Source organism: Pelophylax lessonae (assembly GCF_965119305.1).
Source record: "Pelophylax lessonae genome assembly, chromosome: 4".
NCBI classification, from domain to species: domain Eukaryota; kingdom Metazoa; phylum Chordata; class Amphibia; order Anura; family Ranidae; genus Pelophylax; species Pelophylax lessonae.
The window spans coordinates 55409069-55428306 of NC_138771.1; the positions used below are offsets into that span (position 1 = coordinate 55409069).

At 44.1% G+C, this 19238-nt stretch overlaps 1 protein-coding gene across 1 annotated transcript in view; it reads left to right on the forward strand.

Moving 5' to 3' along the window:
* The window catches only part of ABHD17C (abhydrolase domain containing 17C, depalmitoylase), a 75122-nt gene extending 62067 nt beyond the window's left edge, over positions 1-13055 (forward strand). Inside the window, exons 2-3 of the mRNA XM_082256674.1 lie at positions 2768-2947; positions 12086-13055. Coding sequence (XP_082112800.1) covers positions 2768-2947; positions 12086-12305 — 400 coding nt within the window. The 3' untranslated portion in view covers positions 12306-13055. The remainder of the gene's footprint in view (positions 1-2767; positions 2948-12085) is intronic.
* Positions 13056-19238: the final 6183 nt, after the last annotated feature.

A 19238-nucleotide genomic window follows, 5' to 3' on the forward strand; every position in this document is an offset into this window, starting at 1 on the left:
CTTGAGAGGATTTTTCTCCCCCTGACCATCATGTGGTGAACACCTGTGAATGCCTATTCCTTCCTCCGGTCTGCTCGTTACGCTGCTCGCCCAGTGAGCTCCTTCTCATTAAAGGAGTTCATAACTGCAAACTAGGAAAATCACTGTAAGACCTCTCATCCTAATGTCCTGTCTGCAAAATTCCTTCTTCCCTATTAAGTTGGCTGACTAGACAAATGACTCCTGCTTGACTTTGTGTCTAGAGTTGTAGAACTTGTTCTCTTCTTACCACAAAAGAAGATAATGAACAGAATGTGAAAGGGAATAGAATGTCATTTTGTACATATTTTCTTGTTCAAACATTTTATTCAAGAATATGGGTAAATACAACGTACATAGTACAACTTACAGAGGAGAGAGAACTAGCATAATACCAATAACAGAGTTAAACTGGTTACTGTAAATGTGACAGGCCATTCCATTAATCCGGTATAGGGTTAGCAAAGTTGGTGACCGAGATGGGAGACTCATCGGCTGCAGCCAACACCCAGGCACCCCTAAAAGGGAGCTCGCTGTGCCTGTGGAATTGTACATATTTTCTTCATTATGCTCAGGGATAAAAAAAATTTACAATTGACTTTCGGTTTTTGTACATGGAATATATATATATATATATATATATATATATATATATATATATATATATATATATATATATATATATATATATATATATATATATATATATATAAATATTTTTACTAACTGACTCTTATTGATCTTTAACCACTTGTGAATCACGCTATTGTGAAAATACTGCGGTAGGATGGCCCCTCTGCGCTGGAACATGTACATGCATGTGATCCGGCATGTCCAGGTTCCGGGGACACCCCCCTGTGCCCTATCTGTGCTATGATTCAACACAGCACAAGTTGGTTAGCAGGTCCTGGCCAATGATTTATGGCTGATACCTGCTAATTGGCTTAAGGAATCACAGTACAGAGCCCTGTGTTTACTAACAACACAGGGCTCTGTACACAGAGCAGAACATCTCTTAAGCCTATAAAACACGGTCAGCTCCGGTTAGAGACACTGTACTAATGATCTGACATTAGTGCAGTGATCACCTGCTGTTGTATTTTGACGGGGTCTTTTTTTTTGTTTAATTAAAAAATAAACCCAGTGTTGAATGAATACCTCTGAAAGAAAGCTTTATTTGTGTGAAAAAAAAAAAAAGATATAGATTTGATTTGGGTACAGTGTTGCATGACTGCACAACTGCCAGTTAAAATAGTACAGTGCTAAATAGCAAAAAATGCCCAGGTCATGAAGGGGGTAAAACCTTCCGGAGCGTAAGTGGTTAAAGTTCAATAACAATGAAAAAATATCAAGTGTACGAGTGATGCGTCTCATTAACCACTTGCCGACCGCAATATGTGTTTGTGTTGTGGCTTGCAAGGTGTTTATCGGGGTTATGGCTAGAGCTATCGGCCATAACCCCGGTATTTTGTATTTTTTTTCCTTCAGCGAGTGACTGGCTTTCTGATGAAAGCAGTCTGAGCAGCTAATTAGTTGCTGGATCACTTTCAGAAGCAGCGAGCAGGATCGTTCCTCCTCTAGAGTGGGAAAAAAAGGTACACATACCAGCTTTTAAAGTGGAGCTCCACCCAAAAGGAGAAGCTCTGCTTGCTTGCCTCTGTTGCCACATTTGGCACCTTTCATGGTGAGCGGGTACCTGGTTTTAACAAGAACCCTGCTCCCACTTCCAGCTGACTTCGCCGAACCAAAGGAAACCAAAAAACAAATCACCGCTCTGAAAACAATCAGCTGAGCCAGATGGATCCCGAGCAGCTGTGGCAGTCCTGTAGGAATGGGTGCTCACCAAGGTCCGTGACCTGAGGAATCCATGTGAATGAAGAAGAAAGTGGCACTTCCAGACCCAGGAACTTGGAAACTTGAGTTTATTTCTTCAAATCATAGGTACAACATCAGACAAGACCACAAGGCAGACTGGACAGCAGACGCATTTCACACCTTGTGCTTATTCATTGCGTTTCACACCATGAATAAGCACAAGGTGTGAAACGCGTCTGCTGTCCAGTCTGTCTTGTGGTCTTGTCTGATGTTGTACCTATGATTTAAAGAAATAAACTCAAGTTTCCAAGTTCCTGGGTCTGGAATTGCCACTTTCTTCTTCATTCACATGGATTCGCCGAACCAAACTCAGCCGAAAATTCGGCTCCCCACCTTCCCCTGCCGCTGGGCTATTTACAAAGTGCAGAGCAGTTATAGTCAGGTTGAAAAAAAGACCATCTAGTTCAACCGATAAAAAAAATAAAATACAGTTCTATACCTGCAGTTGATCCAGAGGAAGGCAAAAACCCCCAGCAAAGCATGATCCAATTTACTACAGCAGGGGAAACAATTCCTTCCTGATCCTCGAGAGGCAATCTTATATTCCCTGGATCAACTTTACCTATAAACGTTAGTACCCAGTTATTCTATGTACCATTTCATGTTATGCCGTGCAAGCAAGCATTAGCCGAGATGGCAGCAGCACCCCAGAGCCGATTGAAAAATCAGCTCGGATGAAGACACCGCTGGATTTGTGGACAGGTAAGTATCCTAATATTAAAAGACAGCAGCTACAGTATTTAAAGGAGCCTCGCGCTCCGCTTTAAGTTCTTCACAAGGACAATGCCTCGCACCATTCCTGCTCATGCTTTTTAATACGCTTGCTCATTGTTGACACATTTTTTTATGCAAGTGCCTTTTTTTGTCTCCACAGATATGCTGTCAGCCCTGAGAACATTATCCTGTATGGTCAGAGTATCGGCACAGTTCCTACAGTAGACCTGGCCTCCCGCTACGAATGTGCAGCCGTCATACTGCACTCCCCTCTAATGTCTGGACTGCGTGTTGCTTTTCCTGATACAAGGAAGACCTACTGTTTTGATGCCTTTCCCAGGTAAAGGGCAATTGCCTAATCTTTACCAATGTTGTGTTGGCACTCCCACTGTTTCCAATGCCAACTTTTTATTTATGTAAGCTGTAGTAGTTTGTTCCCATTGGATCAACATTTTACGTGCTCATTATTAAGAGGCTTTGCTAACTTCAAAGGCTAAGTTGAAAGGCTGCAAAAAAAAAAATGCATATTCCTCTTTCGTTCATTGGCGGACACAGCTCCTCATCTTCTTGACTACATGGGTTATGCTGCCCCCTACAGGAGTAATACACTAGGCAGGAAAAAACTAGACTATGCCTATAGGGCGGTCCCAGGGGGTATACTCCCACTTTCTGCTATAGGTACTCAGTGTTTTTCTGCCTAGTCAGGGGTAAGGACCTAGTTCCTTGCTGGGATCTCTGGTCCTGGCAGTTTTCTTTTTAAATGGAATCCTTTTCCTCTCTTTATTATTTTGTTCCTGTGAAATCCACAATCAAGTGACGGACTAGGCGTGGGACTGGATAATCTAGATTCAGAGGGTCCCTGCAGTCTGGCCAGCGAGCACGTGCAAACTGCAGCTCTGCTCTCTAGGTCTACCGCGGGGCTCCCCTCCCTCTCAGTCAATGTCCCCCCTCCCCCCTTTCTCAGCTGTCTTCTGCAGACCCTTGCCCCCATCTGCCCTCACCCCAACCCCCCCCCCCCCCCCCCCCGGGGTGGCCATACGTTTTTAAGTCGGCCAGGGTTGTTGAGCTGGCTATGGAGGGGGGCGCACTGCCAGCGGACCGAACAATCGATCCTTGGGAGGGGGATGGGCCTGGTGGGGGCACCTGCCAGGGCCTCCCTTTTTGTTGGGATTGTTTAAAAGCTTCTGGGGCCTCCAGGACCACCATTTTCTTGTAGTTTTTTTTTATGCTACAGATCGGCGGTTACGTTTGTGTTGCCTCGTCTGCCCTTTTCTTGTGGTTTCCTATTTAAAATAGTGGCTGCAATGTTTTTGGAGCGGATCCCCTCTCAGAGGCTGTCGGGCCCTCCCGGGCCCAACAACGGACTGCACTGATGGCAGTCCTGAAGTCCTTGGAGTTCAAGGTAGATTTGGACCTGGGCAAACGGGCTAGCAAAAAGCGTTTCCCGCCTTCACCTTCTTCCTCTTGTCTCATCAGATCCAGAATCTGATTCGGCCACCGCGGATGCGAGTTACCCTTCGGGGTCTGCGTACACACACCCTGCGTGCTCAGATAGTGAGGATGATTCCTCTACTCCTCTAGCCACGCAGGAAAAGGTGCTAGTGGATGCGCTGATTCTATCAGTGCGGGAAACCTTAAATATTGGGGCTGCAACTAATGCAGCATCGGAGGCGCTGGTCACCTTTTGCACACACAGGTCCTCCAAAGCGGGGAAGGTGTTCCCCTTTCCCACCTTTTTTGACAATATTGTCACAAAATCGTGTGGTGGCCAAAACGCACTTTTACAATCCCTAAGCATTTTGCAATGTGGTACCCGTATGAGGAATCCCTCCTTAACCACCCTGACAGTCTGATTGTCAGAATTTTTTATCTCAAAGCGGTACATTGTTTTGCATGGAAATCTGTTTTATATTTTAGGCTTGTAATTCTTAGGAATAACTTAAATCTGTCCAAACAAGAGTCTAGTACACATCCCAGGTATGATAAAGTTTGAAACACAAAATCATAAATTATAATAAATGTTATTCAATAATATAATCAAACCAAAAACGCCAAAATTTGTATAAACAAGGGGTGCGATATTACTAGTCACTGTAATAATTAGGGATGTAACGATATCGAAGATATCGCGATATCGTATCGACGTGGTCGTCTCGATATCGTCGTGGTCGTGTCTCGATATCGTCGTGGTTGGGTTACAATATTAAAAGGACAGGTGTCCGTCAAAAAGCAAGAGGAATAAACACAGTCCCGCGGAACAAATCATTGTTAACTACATAGACCAGAGTTTAAGGATTTTTTTTACTGTTTTTTTTGTTTTTTTTCTTGCAATGTAGATATTTTGATCTTTCTGATGAAAAACGTGAACATAAGCTAAATGATAGGTCAGTGTTTTTTTTTTTAAAGGCTTTTTGACTGACTATTTTATTTAAGTTTAAGTTATGTTCCTAAATACCAGTTTTAAAAGGCTGCCTTTATTTGCCTTGCACATTTAAACCTGACTTAACTTGATCTTTGCACTTAAAGGGAATTGCCTATTGTTTGTTTACAATTGTTCTAGCTGCTTCTTAACTTGAACATTGCACAGAAGAATCAGTTATGCAACCAAATATTACTATACAGAATATTGATGTTCCTGACTACAACTTGCACTTTAAAAGCAGTATGTGATCAGTGTTTTATGTTGTCATGGATCCATAAATACAACAATAAATTGCCTGTTGACTGACAAAAGCAGAATATATGTCGGTATTTTTTCGCTATTATCATCACAAACACTATCATGAGCTATTTAACAATACCATGAGCTTTTCCACAATATCGCAATAAATATCGTACCGTGAGGTCAATATCGAAATTGTATCGTACCGTGAGATTTTGATATCGTTACATCCCTAGTAATAATTGTTTAGTAAACATCTCAGGTATGAAAGATTTTGAAACATGGCACTGCACAAAGTCCGACACGTCACAATCGGGACATTAGATCCGGGTTTCCTTTCCTATTTTCCTTCCACTGTCATCTCTCTTAGAGCAACAAACCATGCACATCCTTGTGGGTGCTGACTTTTTTTTCTCAGTTGGTGGGATGTAGTCCATGAAGTGACGACCAGTCAGGTGTTCTGGGTTGACAACGCCAACAGCATGATGTCCAGATCTATTCACAGCCATTGATGGTGTTTGGTGATTCAGAAAGATATGTTCGGCAACTTTCCAAATGAAGTCTGAGCTCATGAATCACAGGCTTGTCACTCTTCTTTTTTTTTTTTCTTTTTTTTTCTTTTTTTTTAGCAGAATGTAGGCATTCCACAAGCATTGCTCAAGAAGATGTCTGAAGATCTTATGGTACTTCTTTTGCTGTTTCCTCATTGCTGGGTAGAATGTCATTGCTTGTTCGGCTCTGTCGACACCTCCCATGGTGGTGTTGGAGTCTATCACTGCTTGGGGCTTCATGACTTCTTTCCCACCTTTCATGCGTACCATAACAGTGGAGGTGTTATGCACTGTACTCATTAGACACACATCTTTCTTGTCCCGCCATCGCAGGGCCATCATTTTGCCTTTCTGCCAGGCAACCATTCATGTCCATATCTGGACAATCTGCTTTTGCGAGCAGTCTTTGACCGCTCTGTTGGACAACTTGGAGATTACTCTGCGATCTCTGAGGGAGCTCGGTTGGATTCTGAATCTTCTGAAGTCTGCTCTGGTTCCGTCCTCAAGCCTGGACTATCTGGGTCTGACTCTCTGGACTCAGCCTTAGCCAAAGTGTTTTTCTCTGGAAAAAATTCAGAAATTGCTGGAGGCAATTCAGCTTCTGCTGTCCAGCAAGATGGTCATCTCTTTAGTCTTGCAAGCGCGTACTGGGCCTGATGGTGTCTACCTTTTTGAGGCGGTTCTGTTTGCACAGTTCCACACGAGAGCTCTGCAAAAAGATTCTGGTGAAATGGAAGCAGAAGCCTCAGTCTCTAGACAATGGAATTCTGTTGAGCCAGAGTACAGGGGGGGGGTCCCTGGTTTGATGGCTTCATTCCCCGGCACTTCGTCAGGGCAAATAGTTTCTTCCCCTGTACTGGACAGTTGTCCCCATGGATGCCAGACTGTCCAGATGGGGAGGCGTCCTTGGCACAGTGTGTGCTCAGGGGGTCTGGACTCTGGAGGAGTCCAGGCTACCAATCAATGTACTTGAACTCCAGGCGATCAGACTCTGGATCATTGGACATGTCGTGTCCAGTGCGGATTTAATCGGACAATGCCACAGCCGTGGCCTATGTCAATCATCAAGGGGGCACAAGAAGTGTCCTGGCGGCTCAGGAAGTTTCTGGCATTCTAAGGTTGGCAGAACAGTTCATTCCAGCCCTCTCTGCTGTGCACATTCCAGGGGTGGAAAATTGGCAGGCGGATATAGCAGAGAGTGGGAGTATACCCACCTGGGACTGCCTCATAGGCGTAGTCAAGTTTTTTTTTTTATGCCTAGTGTCCTCGTGTAGGAGACAATAACCCACGTGGTCAAGAAGATGGAGCTGTGTCTGTCAATGAACGTCAGAGAAATGGATTTTACGGTAAGTCAAAAATCCCATTTCTCTTTTGTTCAACTGACACAGAGCTCCATAAATCATAACTAATGGGTTATATGGCATCCTCCAGGAGTAGGACTAGGCATAAATTAAAAAAATACCTGGCTACGCCCATTGGCCATCCTCAGTGTATATATATATATATATATATATATATATCTATCTCCCCTCTGCTCTAGGTAATCTATTTTAATCTGTCTAGTATCTGGCAGCTACAAAGTCTTTTGGGAGGTCAGGCTCGCTTTTTGTGGTTACGGACGGACCAAGAAAAGGGCTGGTCGCTTTTTCGGCTACCATCTCCAGATGGATCAGACAGGCGGTGACTGAGGCCTATTCCATTAAAGGTCAGGTTCCACCTTTCCCTGTCATGGTGCATTCTACTCTGGCTCTGAGTGCTTTTTGGGCCTTCCATCAACATGAGGCTTCAGTATCGCAAGTTTGGACGGTGGCCACTTGGTCATCTGTGCATACCTTCAGGAAATTCTATAAGGCAGATACTTTGGCATCTGCGGATGATTCTTTTGGCCACAGAGTTTTGCAGGCTGCTGTTTTAAGAGGGGGACTGTTCCCTCTTGAGGGGTGTTTTTTCTTTAAACCTTTTTTTTTTTTTTTCAGTCGGGGCTCCTGTGTCCTGGTTAAGGGCTACTATGTTTAGCCTAGGGTTATTTTCTCCATCCCTCATTTTACTTTTGCCACTGCTTTTGGGCATCCCACTAGTTATGATTTATGGAGCGCTGTCCGTCGATGAACGAAAGAGAATGGGATTTTTGTACTTACCGTAAAATCCATTTCTCTGAGTTTGACGGACAGAGCACCCACCCATCTAATGGAGTTCTAATACTGCTTGCTACTAAACTGATTACCTAGAGCAGAGAGGGGGGTTATATACCAGCTGAGGACGCCCGTGGGCGGAGCCAGGTGTTTTTTGTTCTGCCTATTCCTACTTCTGGAGGAGGCAATATAACCCACTAGTTATAATTCATGGAGCGCTGTGTCCGTCGATGAACTCAGAGAAATGGATTTTACGGTAAGTATAAAAATCCAATTTTTTTATTTGTATACAAACTTTTTTATTAGGGTGAAAAAATTGTGGTACAAAAGCGTATATTAACAGTGAGGTAAACAACAATAAAAAATCCAATTTTTTTAACAGGCCATTTAGTTTATTTTTTGTCTTGGGAGCCTACAGAGCATTGCACTCTCGCGATCTGCAGATCACGGGTGCAATGTCAGGCTCCTGCAGACAGTCAGTAAAGCTGTCTGTCCATACCTCCCATACAGATAGTTAGTGAATTGTAAGAAGGGTCATTGCACTTGCTGACACCATAGGAACTCAAGCAGTGCTAGCTTGGAAAACGTTAAGGTCCTGAGAGGTGTTTGTTACATTGTGTGCTCTGTTCTTTTTTTCATCAGCTGGAATGCATCTAAAAATAAACTAGTGTGTTAGATCTTAACAAAAAAAAGCTAATTGATTCACCATAAACATGCACAAAAAGCATATTTCTCCTAATGGATACCAGTTCACTATTTGAATTAATTTTAGTTTCTAATTAAGGGACAATATATATACAATTTGCATAGAATTCTTTGCATCTTTATTGTTATTAAGCTCCCTGGTTTTGTCCGGATTCAATTATCTGCAGTTTCACAGACTCGATGCTACAGCTGTGGGGAACCGTCCACACACACTGCTGTTTAAATATTGCCTTCCCCAGAAGTCGGAAGCTGAGTTTGCCAAGGGAATGTTTCCAATTTTCACAAAATGCAAATATTGTGTAGTTGGAGCAAATAAAAAGCAGTGGAAGAAATGTCACCATTAAATAAAGAGTAACTTGGAGCAAAGATAGCAGTCTCCTGTACTGCTTAACTTATTCCTCAACAGATCCATTCCAGCCTGAAAATGATCTTCAAATGTAATTAAAATGGCATTACTCGAGGTGGATATGCCATGAAAGGTTTATTTATACCCGCAGTCAGCCTATGTATTGGTGAAATTCTGAATGTAAAGAATTTAGGATTTAAGGTTGTTAGCATAAGAACAAATTAACATTAACATGGTACTTTGTGATTCTCTCCATTTGCCAAAATCTTCCACTTTCAAAACCTCATGGCAGACTTCTCTGTTAATCTGTCTGATGGTTTCAGAGAAAAAAATTCCACTAAAGGCCACTGACCATGAATTGGATCCTTTTCTATTTATGCGAAAGTTGTTCAATGAAATTCATCTGTGAATATGTAATAGTTTAATTTTACTGGCACAGGAACATTTTAAGTGAAGATTGGATAACGTGCGGCAACATCTTTATGCACAGTGCTAAGGCCTTATGCCACAATTCTATGGAAGAAAACTGACAAATATTATTTTGCACCATTCTCGCCCACATGGCAGCTAAATTATAGGCAGCACAGCAAAGTGACATAAATAAACAATAATGCTCATTTCTGTAGTGCCATTGCTGCTTTCAAACATATGTACAGTATTTCACAAAAGTGAGTACACCCCTCACATTTTTGTAAATATTTTATTATATATCTTTTCATGTGACAACACTAAAGAAATTACACTTTGCTACAATGTAAAGTAGTGAGTGTACCGCTTGTATAACAGTGTACATTTGCTGTCCCCTCAAAATAACTCAACATGCAGCCATTACTGTCTAAACCCCTGGCAACAAGTGAGTACACCCCTAAGTGAAAATGTCCAAATTGTGCCCAATTAGCCATTTTCCCTCCCTGGTGTCATATGACTCGTTAGTGTTACAAGGTCTAAAGTGTGAATGGGGAGCATGTGTTAAATTTTCAGTTATCGTTCTCTCTCTTATTCTGGTCACTGGAAGTTCAACATGGCACCTCATGAGAGAGAATTCTCTGAGGATCTAAAAAAAAAAAAAAAAAGAATTGTTGCTCTATATAAAGATGGTTTAGGCTATGAGAAGATTGCCAAGACCCTGAAACTGAGCTGCAGCACAGTGGCCAAGACCATTCAGTGGTTTAACAGGACAGGTTCCACTCACAACAGGCCTCGTCATGGTCGACCAAAGAAATTGAGTACACATGCTCAGTGTCATATCCAGAGGTTGTCTTTGGGAAATAGACTTATGAGTGCTGCCAGCATTGCTGCAGAGTATAAAGGGGTGGGGGTTCAGCCTGTCTGTGCGCACGCTGCTTCAAATTGGTCTGCATGGCTGTTGGTCCCAGAAGGAAGCAGCCTCTAAAGACGATGCACAAAAAAGCCCGAAAACAGTTTGCTGAAGACAAGCAGACTAAGGACATGGACTACTGGAACTATGTCCTGTGGTCTGAGACCAAGATTCATTTATTTGGTTCAGATGGCGTTAAGCGTGTGTGGTGGCAACCAGGTGAGGAGTACAAAGACAAGTTTATCTTGCCTACAGTCAAGCATGGTTGTGGGAGTGTCATGGTGTCTGGCTGCATGAGTGCTGCCGGCACTGGGGAGCTACAGGTCATTGAGGGAAACATAATTGCTAACATGTACTGTGACATACTAAAGCAAAGTATGATCCCCTCCCTTCGGAAACTGGACGTCAGGGCAGTATTCCAACATAACGACCCAAACACACCTCCAAGACAACCACTGCCTTGCTAAAGAAGCTGAGGGTAAAGGTGATGGACTAGCCAAGTATGTCTCCAGCCCTAAACCTTATTGAGCATCTGTGGGGCATCCTCACTTTTGTTGCCAGCAGTTTAGACATTATTGGCTGTGAGTTATTTTGAGGGGACAGCAAATTTACATGGTTATACAAGCTGCACACTCACTACTTTTACATTGTTGTCACATGAAAAGATATAATAAAATGTTTACAAAAATGTCAGGGGTTTACTCACTCTTGTGAGATACTGTAGCTGCATGCAATACAAAACCCGAAAAATTAGTAAGGTTCCAATTGTATCAGCCTCCAGAAGGAACCTAGTCCCTAATACTTTTTTGGCTTAGCGAGCACATCCATTGTCAGGAGTGTTTACTTAGGCTCTTTTATTCTTTAAAACTGATGTTAAAAGTTGTGTTCTACTTACCTGCCAGCAGCTCTGAACAGCCATGGGTTATATGGCCGCTGTCAAATGAGTAATATGCAAATAAAGCCGCTAACAGTGCCCATATGACCCTTGAATGTGGTGTAGATAGGTTCTGAAATAGACCAAAGCCGAAATGAACGGACAACCAGTGAAGGAGGGGGGGGGGAGCCCACATTACGTTGGACTTTGTCTTAAAGGATAAGTATAGCCAAAGCTTTTTCGCCTTCTTCTTTGGAGTGATGTTCGATACAAGTGATGTAACCGTTTTTAGTGACAGCGGACTAAAGCTCTGTTTGGCTGTACTTCTCTTATGGATTACAGGAGTGCAGTGCGTTCTACACTCCTGTGACCTGTTTTTGTTGGTTTCGTTGGCTGACGTCACAGAGCTGGTCCAGGCTAGGGAAAGATTAAGATCATCTGGTCTGGCCGCCCACAACCCTGGACCAGCTCCTGGCTCAGCCTCTCAGTGAGCTGCTGAGCTCCTGAAACAGCCACTCCCGCCCCCTCCACAGCCCAGTGCTCCAGTGAGCACGGGGGTGGGGTTGGGCAGAGCAAACAGTGACTGACAGTCCCCAGCTCTCTGCTCACGCAGCAATGAGAACAGAGCGATCAGCGGTGTTTGATCTCTCGGTTCTCCGTCTTGGCAACATCCACCTAGGTAAGTATGATCCTTGTAGAGGGGGAACCTGAACTTCTCTTTTAGTGGTTTCCATGTCTTCCTTGATGATCCCATAGCCTTGACCGTATGTGCAGTTTAGTAGATTTTGTAATGCTTTCTAGGTGTAGCTGAATCCTATATTAAGATTCATGTTCCTTTTTATATTTGTAAGTTTTGCTTCTTAACTCTTTACTCTTCTTTTCTTTTGTAGTATCGACAAAATAACAAAGGTCACCTCTCCAGTGCTGATAATCCATGGAACAGAAGACGAAGTGATTGATTTCTCCCATGGCCTGGCAATGTACGAGCGCTGCCCACGAGCCGTAGAGCCACTCTGGGTGGAAGGAGCAGGGCACAATGACATAGAGCTGTATGCACAATATCTAGAAAGACTAAAGCAGTTCATTTCTCATGAGCTGCCCAACTCCTGAGAGATTCCTCCAGTCTTACCTCAGTTACTGTGAATGGCAGAAGCGACAAGTCTGAGAAGACATGTCCACTACGGTGCTGGGCAACCTCTTTACACTGCCCAAAGACACCCTCAATAGGGTTGGATGATGCTGATCAAGCATCTGGTGGCACCTGTCTTTCTTTATTTTTTATTGTCCATGTGCTATCAGCTGCTGTAACTTAATCTCAGCCTTTAGAAGAGTCTGGGTGGACCTGGAACCTCTTTTTCTAGAGCACACTTTATATTCTGGAACATGTTTACACAGCATCATTTTGAAGGGCGCCATTTTACCACAGGTTAACCCAATCGCAATAGCTGTGGGTCAGTCGGCTTTGTTTTCTGGATCTGGTGTACAGCCTTACCTGATAATCTGTATCCTCTTTAAGGGATGATTTCTTCTTTTTTATTTTAACTCAATCAAATCAATTGTATAATGTGGTATCTTGATGGGGCATTCTTATCATGATTTGTAATTTCCCTTTTGCTGTTTTTTTTCATGAAGATATTTATCCACAATAAATTATTTCAAGATAATATCGTGTAAGAAAACAAACTGAATAGAATTCATAGATCAATAATTTAACAAAGACATTCTGAATGCCACTTATGGGATGTTTGTGTAACGAAAATGTAATGTTAAACTGTAAATGTGAAAATGTATTTCTAGAAGAATGATCGGATTTCATCTGGCTTTCTTTTTTGTGATTTTTTTTTTTCCCCAAAGCTCTGTACCTCTCCTTTTTATGTACGTTTTTTTTTTTTTCCAACACTAGAATCTATGGTTTTGTCTTGTTCTGTCATTTTTCTTTTGTTCTTAGACACAGAAAAGACTGATCTGGTTTTTTAAACTACTTTAAAGGGTTTTCTTAAGTTTTTATCCCTAAATTAATTTTTTGCTATTAAGTGATTTTTTACAATACTTTCTGGGAGAAGAACATTTCTGAAGAAAATTCTAAATCCCCTTTGTAATATCTTTTCCCTTTTTGACACTGGAAAGGCACAAAAAAAAAAGTTTAAGTGGCAACACTACATTCTCTGGTCTGTAAATCGAGTCTTTGCTGGGGGTATAAAGGCTCAGTTGGTCTTTTGGCTGCAGAGGCCATAAGGGACTGCTTATACAATGCCTCCTGCAATAAAGAGGATTGTAGGCCTGAAATAATATACTGTGAGTCTAGGAATTTGTTTTGTCAAATGAACAGAATATACTCTGATTTGTTTCTTGTTGCTTGAGGACAGTATGTTGGAATAAAGGATGCATGGAACGGAAAAACTTGAGCTGCTTGACTCTTTATTTCTATCAACCTTTAAACTATAACTAATAGCAAAATGTTTTTTATATTTAAGTTTTGGATAGTGTAGAGCAGGATTAAAACGCTTGTCATTTTTTATTGCGGTCTGTGTCCCCTTAAGGATTTACCCTCTTTATTTTTATTACCATTATCATTGAAAGTAAGGGAAAATTCCAAATTCTGGGTTGTCCCCAAAGAAGTAAAAGAGGGGACATTTGCCAATGGGATCACTAGTTTTAGTGAACTGGAGTGGCCCATGGAATTCACTTAATTTGCAGGGATTGTCTCTCACTTCCTGTTTGACTATGGGACGGTAAGTGAAGAGAAATCTCTGCAGTTAGACACAGATGGCAAAAAAAAAAACCTGACGGGTTTATAATCCTCCCTTACTCCTATCCAAAATGAGAAAAAAAAAGTAGTTTTGCTTACAGTTCTACTTAACTTTGGCCTGATTTACAGTAATATGCGAGTAACATTTTCTACATCAATTTTATACATATTCATGTATACACTTGATACCTTGCCTGATGACCATAACCCTTGACCACTTAAGCCCCGGAAGATTTTACCCCCTTCCTGACCAGGTGGTATTTTGCGATTCGGCACTGCGTGACTTTAACGGACAATTGCGCGGTCATGCAACGCTGTACCTAAACGAATTTGACGTCCTTTTTTTCCCCACAAATAGAGCTTTCTTTTGGTGGTATTTGATCACCTGTGCGATTTTTTTTTTTTTTTTTTTTTTTTTTTTTTTTTTTTTTTTTTTTTTTTTTTTTTTTTTTGATCATGCGCTATAATCAAAGAGCGACAATTTTGCAAAAATAACAATATTTCTCTGTCGCTCATTGACAGACGTAGTCCTCTTTGATTCTCATCAATAGGGTTATGCTGCCTCCGCAGGAGTAGGACTAGGCAGAAAGAAAAACGTTCTGGCTCCACCCTAGGGGCAGTCCCAGAGGGTATATCCTCCTTCTCTCTGCTACAGGGAATAAGTTTGTTTCTGTCTAGTCAGGAGTAAGGACCTAAGTTCCTTGCTGGGATCTTTTTGGTCCTGGCAAGATTTTTTTAGAAAAAATATTTTTAGGTAGTTTCTCCAGTTTTTTTCCTGTGAGATCTTCAAGCAAATTACGCCGGATCTGGGCGACCGGCTGGATGTTGAGATCCAGTGGTCACCCCAGCCGGCCTACGAGCGCGCGCAGACCATAGCATCACGCTTGGTCGGCCGCGACACATTCAAGTAAGTATGCGGGACCGGGCGACGGGCTGGATGTTGAGATCCAGTGGTTACCCCGGTTCAGCCTACGAGCGCGTGCAGACCATAGCTCCGCGCTGGGTCGGCCGCGACAGAGTCCCATTGGAGGGACTGACCTTGCGAGTTAAAGGTCTCGCTTGGACGCCAGGAACCAGAGAGTCAAGGCGTCCGGATTGGTCAACAGCCCCCCACTTCGGTGGAGAGGGTACTGTGAAGAGAGGGTGCCTGTCGGTTCGGTATGGTGAGTAAATGTTCCCCCCTGTGGGGTCTTTGGGATACGGGCCCCTCTGTGTATGGTCGGATCCTTTCTGACATTAAAGTTCCCCCTTGTAGCCTATGACATGTTCACATATCCCCTGTGATAGTGTGATCTGGTTTGGGAGCTGACACTCCAGCAGGCTTGGTTTGGGAGCTAACACTTTAAACAAACCTCGGTTTGGGAGCTGACACTCTAGCAACCTTGGTTTAGGAGCTGACACTCCAGCAGGCTTGGTTTGGGAGCTGATACTTCAGCAAGCCTTGGGTTCTCTAGCAAGGAAGCCGAGTTCGATTTGCTATAGTAAACACATAGGAGGTATAGCCTACCTTAGATCGCCACACTCCCGCAGGCCGACAGGCCGCCATCAGCTGTTTTCAAAGCATGCAGGCCGCTGTACTGGGGGAGCCACGCTAGATCGGCAGTCCGCCGCCATTTTGTTGTAGACCGCATGTCTGCATTGTCTACACAAGCCGCCCGCAGGTCACGCAGGCCGCCATTTTTTCGTAGCCTATTGTCTCCTGCATGGGGGCGGCCATGTTTGATGTGCCCAGCAAACCTCGAGGAGCAGCTGGGAACGCCGGAAGGCGTACACAGGGGGCGGAGTCACTTCCTTTCACCTGGGAAACCTAGTGCAAGACTTCCCAGTCTGCATAAGACAACGCTGACAGCAGTTTTATTAAGAAACTTCTTTGCATCTGGTGGTGAGCCCTTGGGGTCTCTCTCTGTGGGGGTCCAAAGCAGGTACACTGAGGGGCGCTATTGCGCTGGTGAATTAAAGGTATTTTTTTATTTTAAAAAAAAAGGTATTTTTTTATTTAAAAAAATTTTTTTTTTATTTTTTACTGGCAAAGAGTCCTGGATTAACATGGACCCTGCCACACATGTATCTCCACCTGATCCCCTCGAAGTGGCTGCAGGACCCTCCAGTTCCCCACTTAATAGTGAGTCATTGTCAGCAGTTTTGGAAACTTTTTGTCTATCCCGGGTGGAATTGGCTTGTCAGGGACAGGGCGCAAGGAAGCGACCCCCGCCTACCCCCATTTTCATCTGAAACTTCAGATTCAGACTGTCTCTTCAGACAGTGAGGAAGATGTTTCGGCATCTACCATTGCCCGAGAGGAAGCGTTAGTAACGCATTAATTGTATCTGTTCGGAGGTTACACCATCAGAAGTAGCTGATACTGAGATCCTATTTGGTACTAATAAACGCACCAAAATGGCGAAAGTATTTCCCTTACCCAAGTGTTTCGGTAATGTAACTAAGGAGGAATGGGGTCATTCAAGACGAGCCCCTACTATTTCCTAAACGCATTAATAGGCGTTATCCGCTCGAGGAATCATTCCTCAAGAGATGGATAGTACCATCTGTGGTGGATTTTCCAATCTCCAGATTGAACAAAGCTACGGTTATCTTATTGGAGGATGCTCCATCCTTTAAAGATGATAGTAAGGTGGAAGCTGTGTCTCGCGCCATCTTTTCCCTAATTGGGTTAGCTTTCAGACCAGTAATTGCTATTGGTCTAGAATGGACCAAGTGGCTTAGAGGGGAGAGATATCCCCCAGGCGGTATCAGATCTGGTGGAACAGATGATACAAGAGTTAGTTTGTCTGCGACGTTGCACTAGACGCCACTCCACTATTGGGGCGAGCATCAGTTTCAGCAGTGGTCCTCAGACGTACACTGTGACTAAAATATTGGTCGGCAGACCAAGGCTCCAAGGAAGCTTTGGTTAAATCTCCCTTTTCAGGGTGTGCGCCTATCTTGGGGCCAATTTAGATGAGATTATTAAGGATCTCACTAGAGGAAAGAGCACTTTCTTGCCACAAAGTACTAAGGGTAAAGGATCCCGTCAGAGACGGGCGCCTTCTTTTCCGCTCATAAAAAGTTTTTTCGCCCCACGGGAGAAAAAAGCAAAGTCCTCCAAAACTCCTTCGGGAGGTTTTTTTAAGGGGCGTTGGTCGGGCAAGCAAAAGCCTGGCTCTTCCAGACCTGAAGATAAGACTACTAAAGCCTGAAGGTGCGCCCCCGCCCATAGCTGGGGTAGGGGGACGTCTTCGCCGGTTTCCGGATCCATGGCTTTCCAGAACCTCGGACAAATAGTTCGCGAGGTCATACGGTCAGGTTACAAGATTGTATGTCAATCTCTCCCAGTGCGATTCTTCCTTTTCAATGTTCGACTATCCCCGGATCGCTTAAGAGCTTACTGGGGGGCAGTCACGGATTTAATGCAACAAGGAGTGGTGGTCCACGTTCCTTGGACAGAGCATTTCAAGGGTTCTATTCGAACCTTTTCACAATACCCAGAAAAGAGGACAAGGTGCGTCCAATTCTGGACTTAAGAGCATTCAATCTTTTTTGTCAGGGTACAAAAATTCAAGATGGAGTCCATTCGCACAGTAGCGGCCTCCCTGCGTCAGGGAGATTTTCTGGCGTCCATAGACATCTAGGATGCCTATCTTCACTTTCTTATTTATGCAGAACATCAGCGTTTCCTGCGTTTTTCCGTAGAAAGAGTATTATTATCAGTTTCTGGCGTTACTCTTTGGTCTCGCCTCGACTCTCCGGGTCTTCACAAAGGTGATGGCCCCAGTCTTGACGTTGTTACGACAACGAGACATATCGATTCTAGGTCACCTAGACGATCTTCTGCTCCGTGCGGCTCTATTACTAAACTTAGAGATCACCATGACCTCTTTTACAAGAGTTCGGGTGGCTGGTGAACCTGCAGAAGTCATCTTCGGTTCCCACCAAGAGACTGGAATATTTGGGTCTAATTTTAGACACATCCAGGCTTGCATGAGGGTCCTGGGTTTGATGGTGGCTTCCTTTGAAGCAGTACCATTTGTCCAGTTCCATATCCGAATCCTTCAAGAAGAGATTCTTCTCAAGTGTAACCGGAATCCAGATTCCAGGACTATCGGATCCAGCTGAGCAAGTGGACCAGGGAGTTCCTGGTCTGGTGGCTTCGGTCTCCGATGCTCAGCCAGGGGAGGTCATTCCTACCAATATTTGGACGCTTATCACCACGGATGCCAGTCTATCCGGGTGAGGAGAAATTCTCGACTCGGGGGCTTGGGTCCCTGGAAAAGTCCAGGTTACCGATAAATGTATTGAAACTGAGAGCGATCAGACTTTGTCTGACTCACTGGACCGAGCAGCTCCAGGGCAGCCCGGTTTGGATCCAGTCGGACAATGCCACAGCAGTTGCTTATGTCAATCAGCTAATTGGCAACAGGAGTGTCCTGGCGGCCATAGAAGTGGCCAGCATTCTTCGTTGGGCGGAACGATTGTTCCAGCTCTCTCTGCGGTATTCATTCCGGGGGTGAATTGGCAGGCAGATTATCTCAGCCGTCAGATTCTGGATCAAGGGGAATGATCTCTTCATCCAGGGATATTCCACCAACTGTGCCTCCGTTGGGGCACCCCGAATGGGAGCTGTTGGCATCTCAGCTCAACAGGAAAGTGCAGAGGTTTGTGGCTCGCTCCCACGATCCTCTAGCAGACACCGCAGACATGCTGATCGCCCCGTGGGGGCAGTATCAGCTACTTCCCTCCTCTCAAGTTACTGCCGAAGCTTCTTCGCAGGATAGAGGTGGAGGGAATCCCAGTTATCCTGGTAGATCAGGACTGGCCTAGTCGGGTCTAGTACGCCGACCTGGTCAGGCTGGTCGCAGACGTTCCTTGGCGACTTCCTCTTAGGGAGGATCTGCTTTCGCAGGGACCGATCTTCCATCCTGCTTTACGATCGCTGGCTTTAACGGCCTGGCTATTGAGACCCAGGTGCTGAAGGACAAGGGATTGTCAGCTTCAGTTATTCCTGCTCTAGTTAAAGCAAGGAAAGCGACTTCCAGAAAGATTTATCATCGCACTTGGAAGTTTTATATTGCGTGGTGTGAATCCCTTGGGTTCCCTCCACGTTCTTACTCGGTGGCCCGAATATTGTGTTTTTCTGCAACAGGGAGTTGAGCAGAAGCTGGCCTTGAGTGTTATCAAGGGTCTGTTTTCAGCATTAGCTATCTTCTTTCAGAAGTTTTTGGCTACTCATTCCTTGGTGCGGAATTTCATCCAGGGGGTGCGACACCATGCTCCGCCAGTGCGCGCGCCGTTACCAT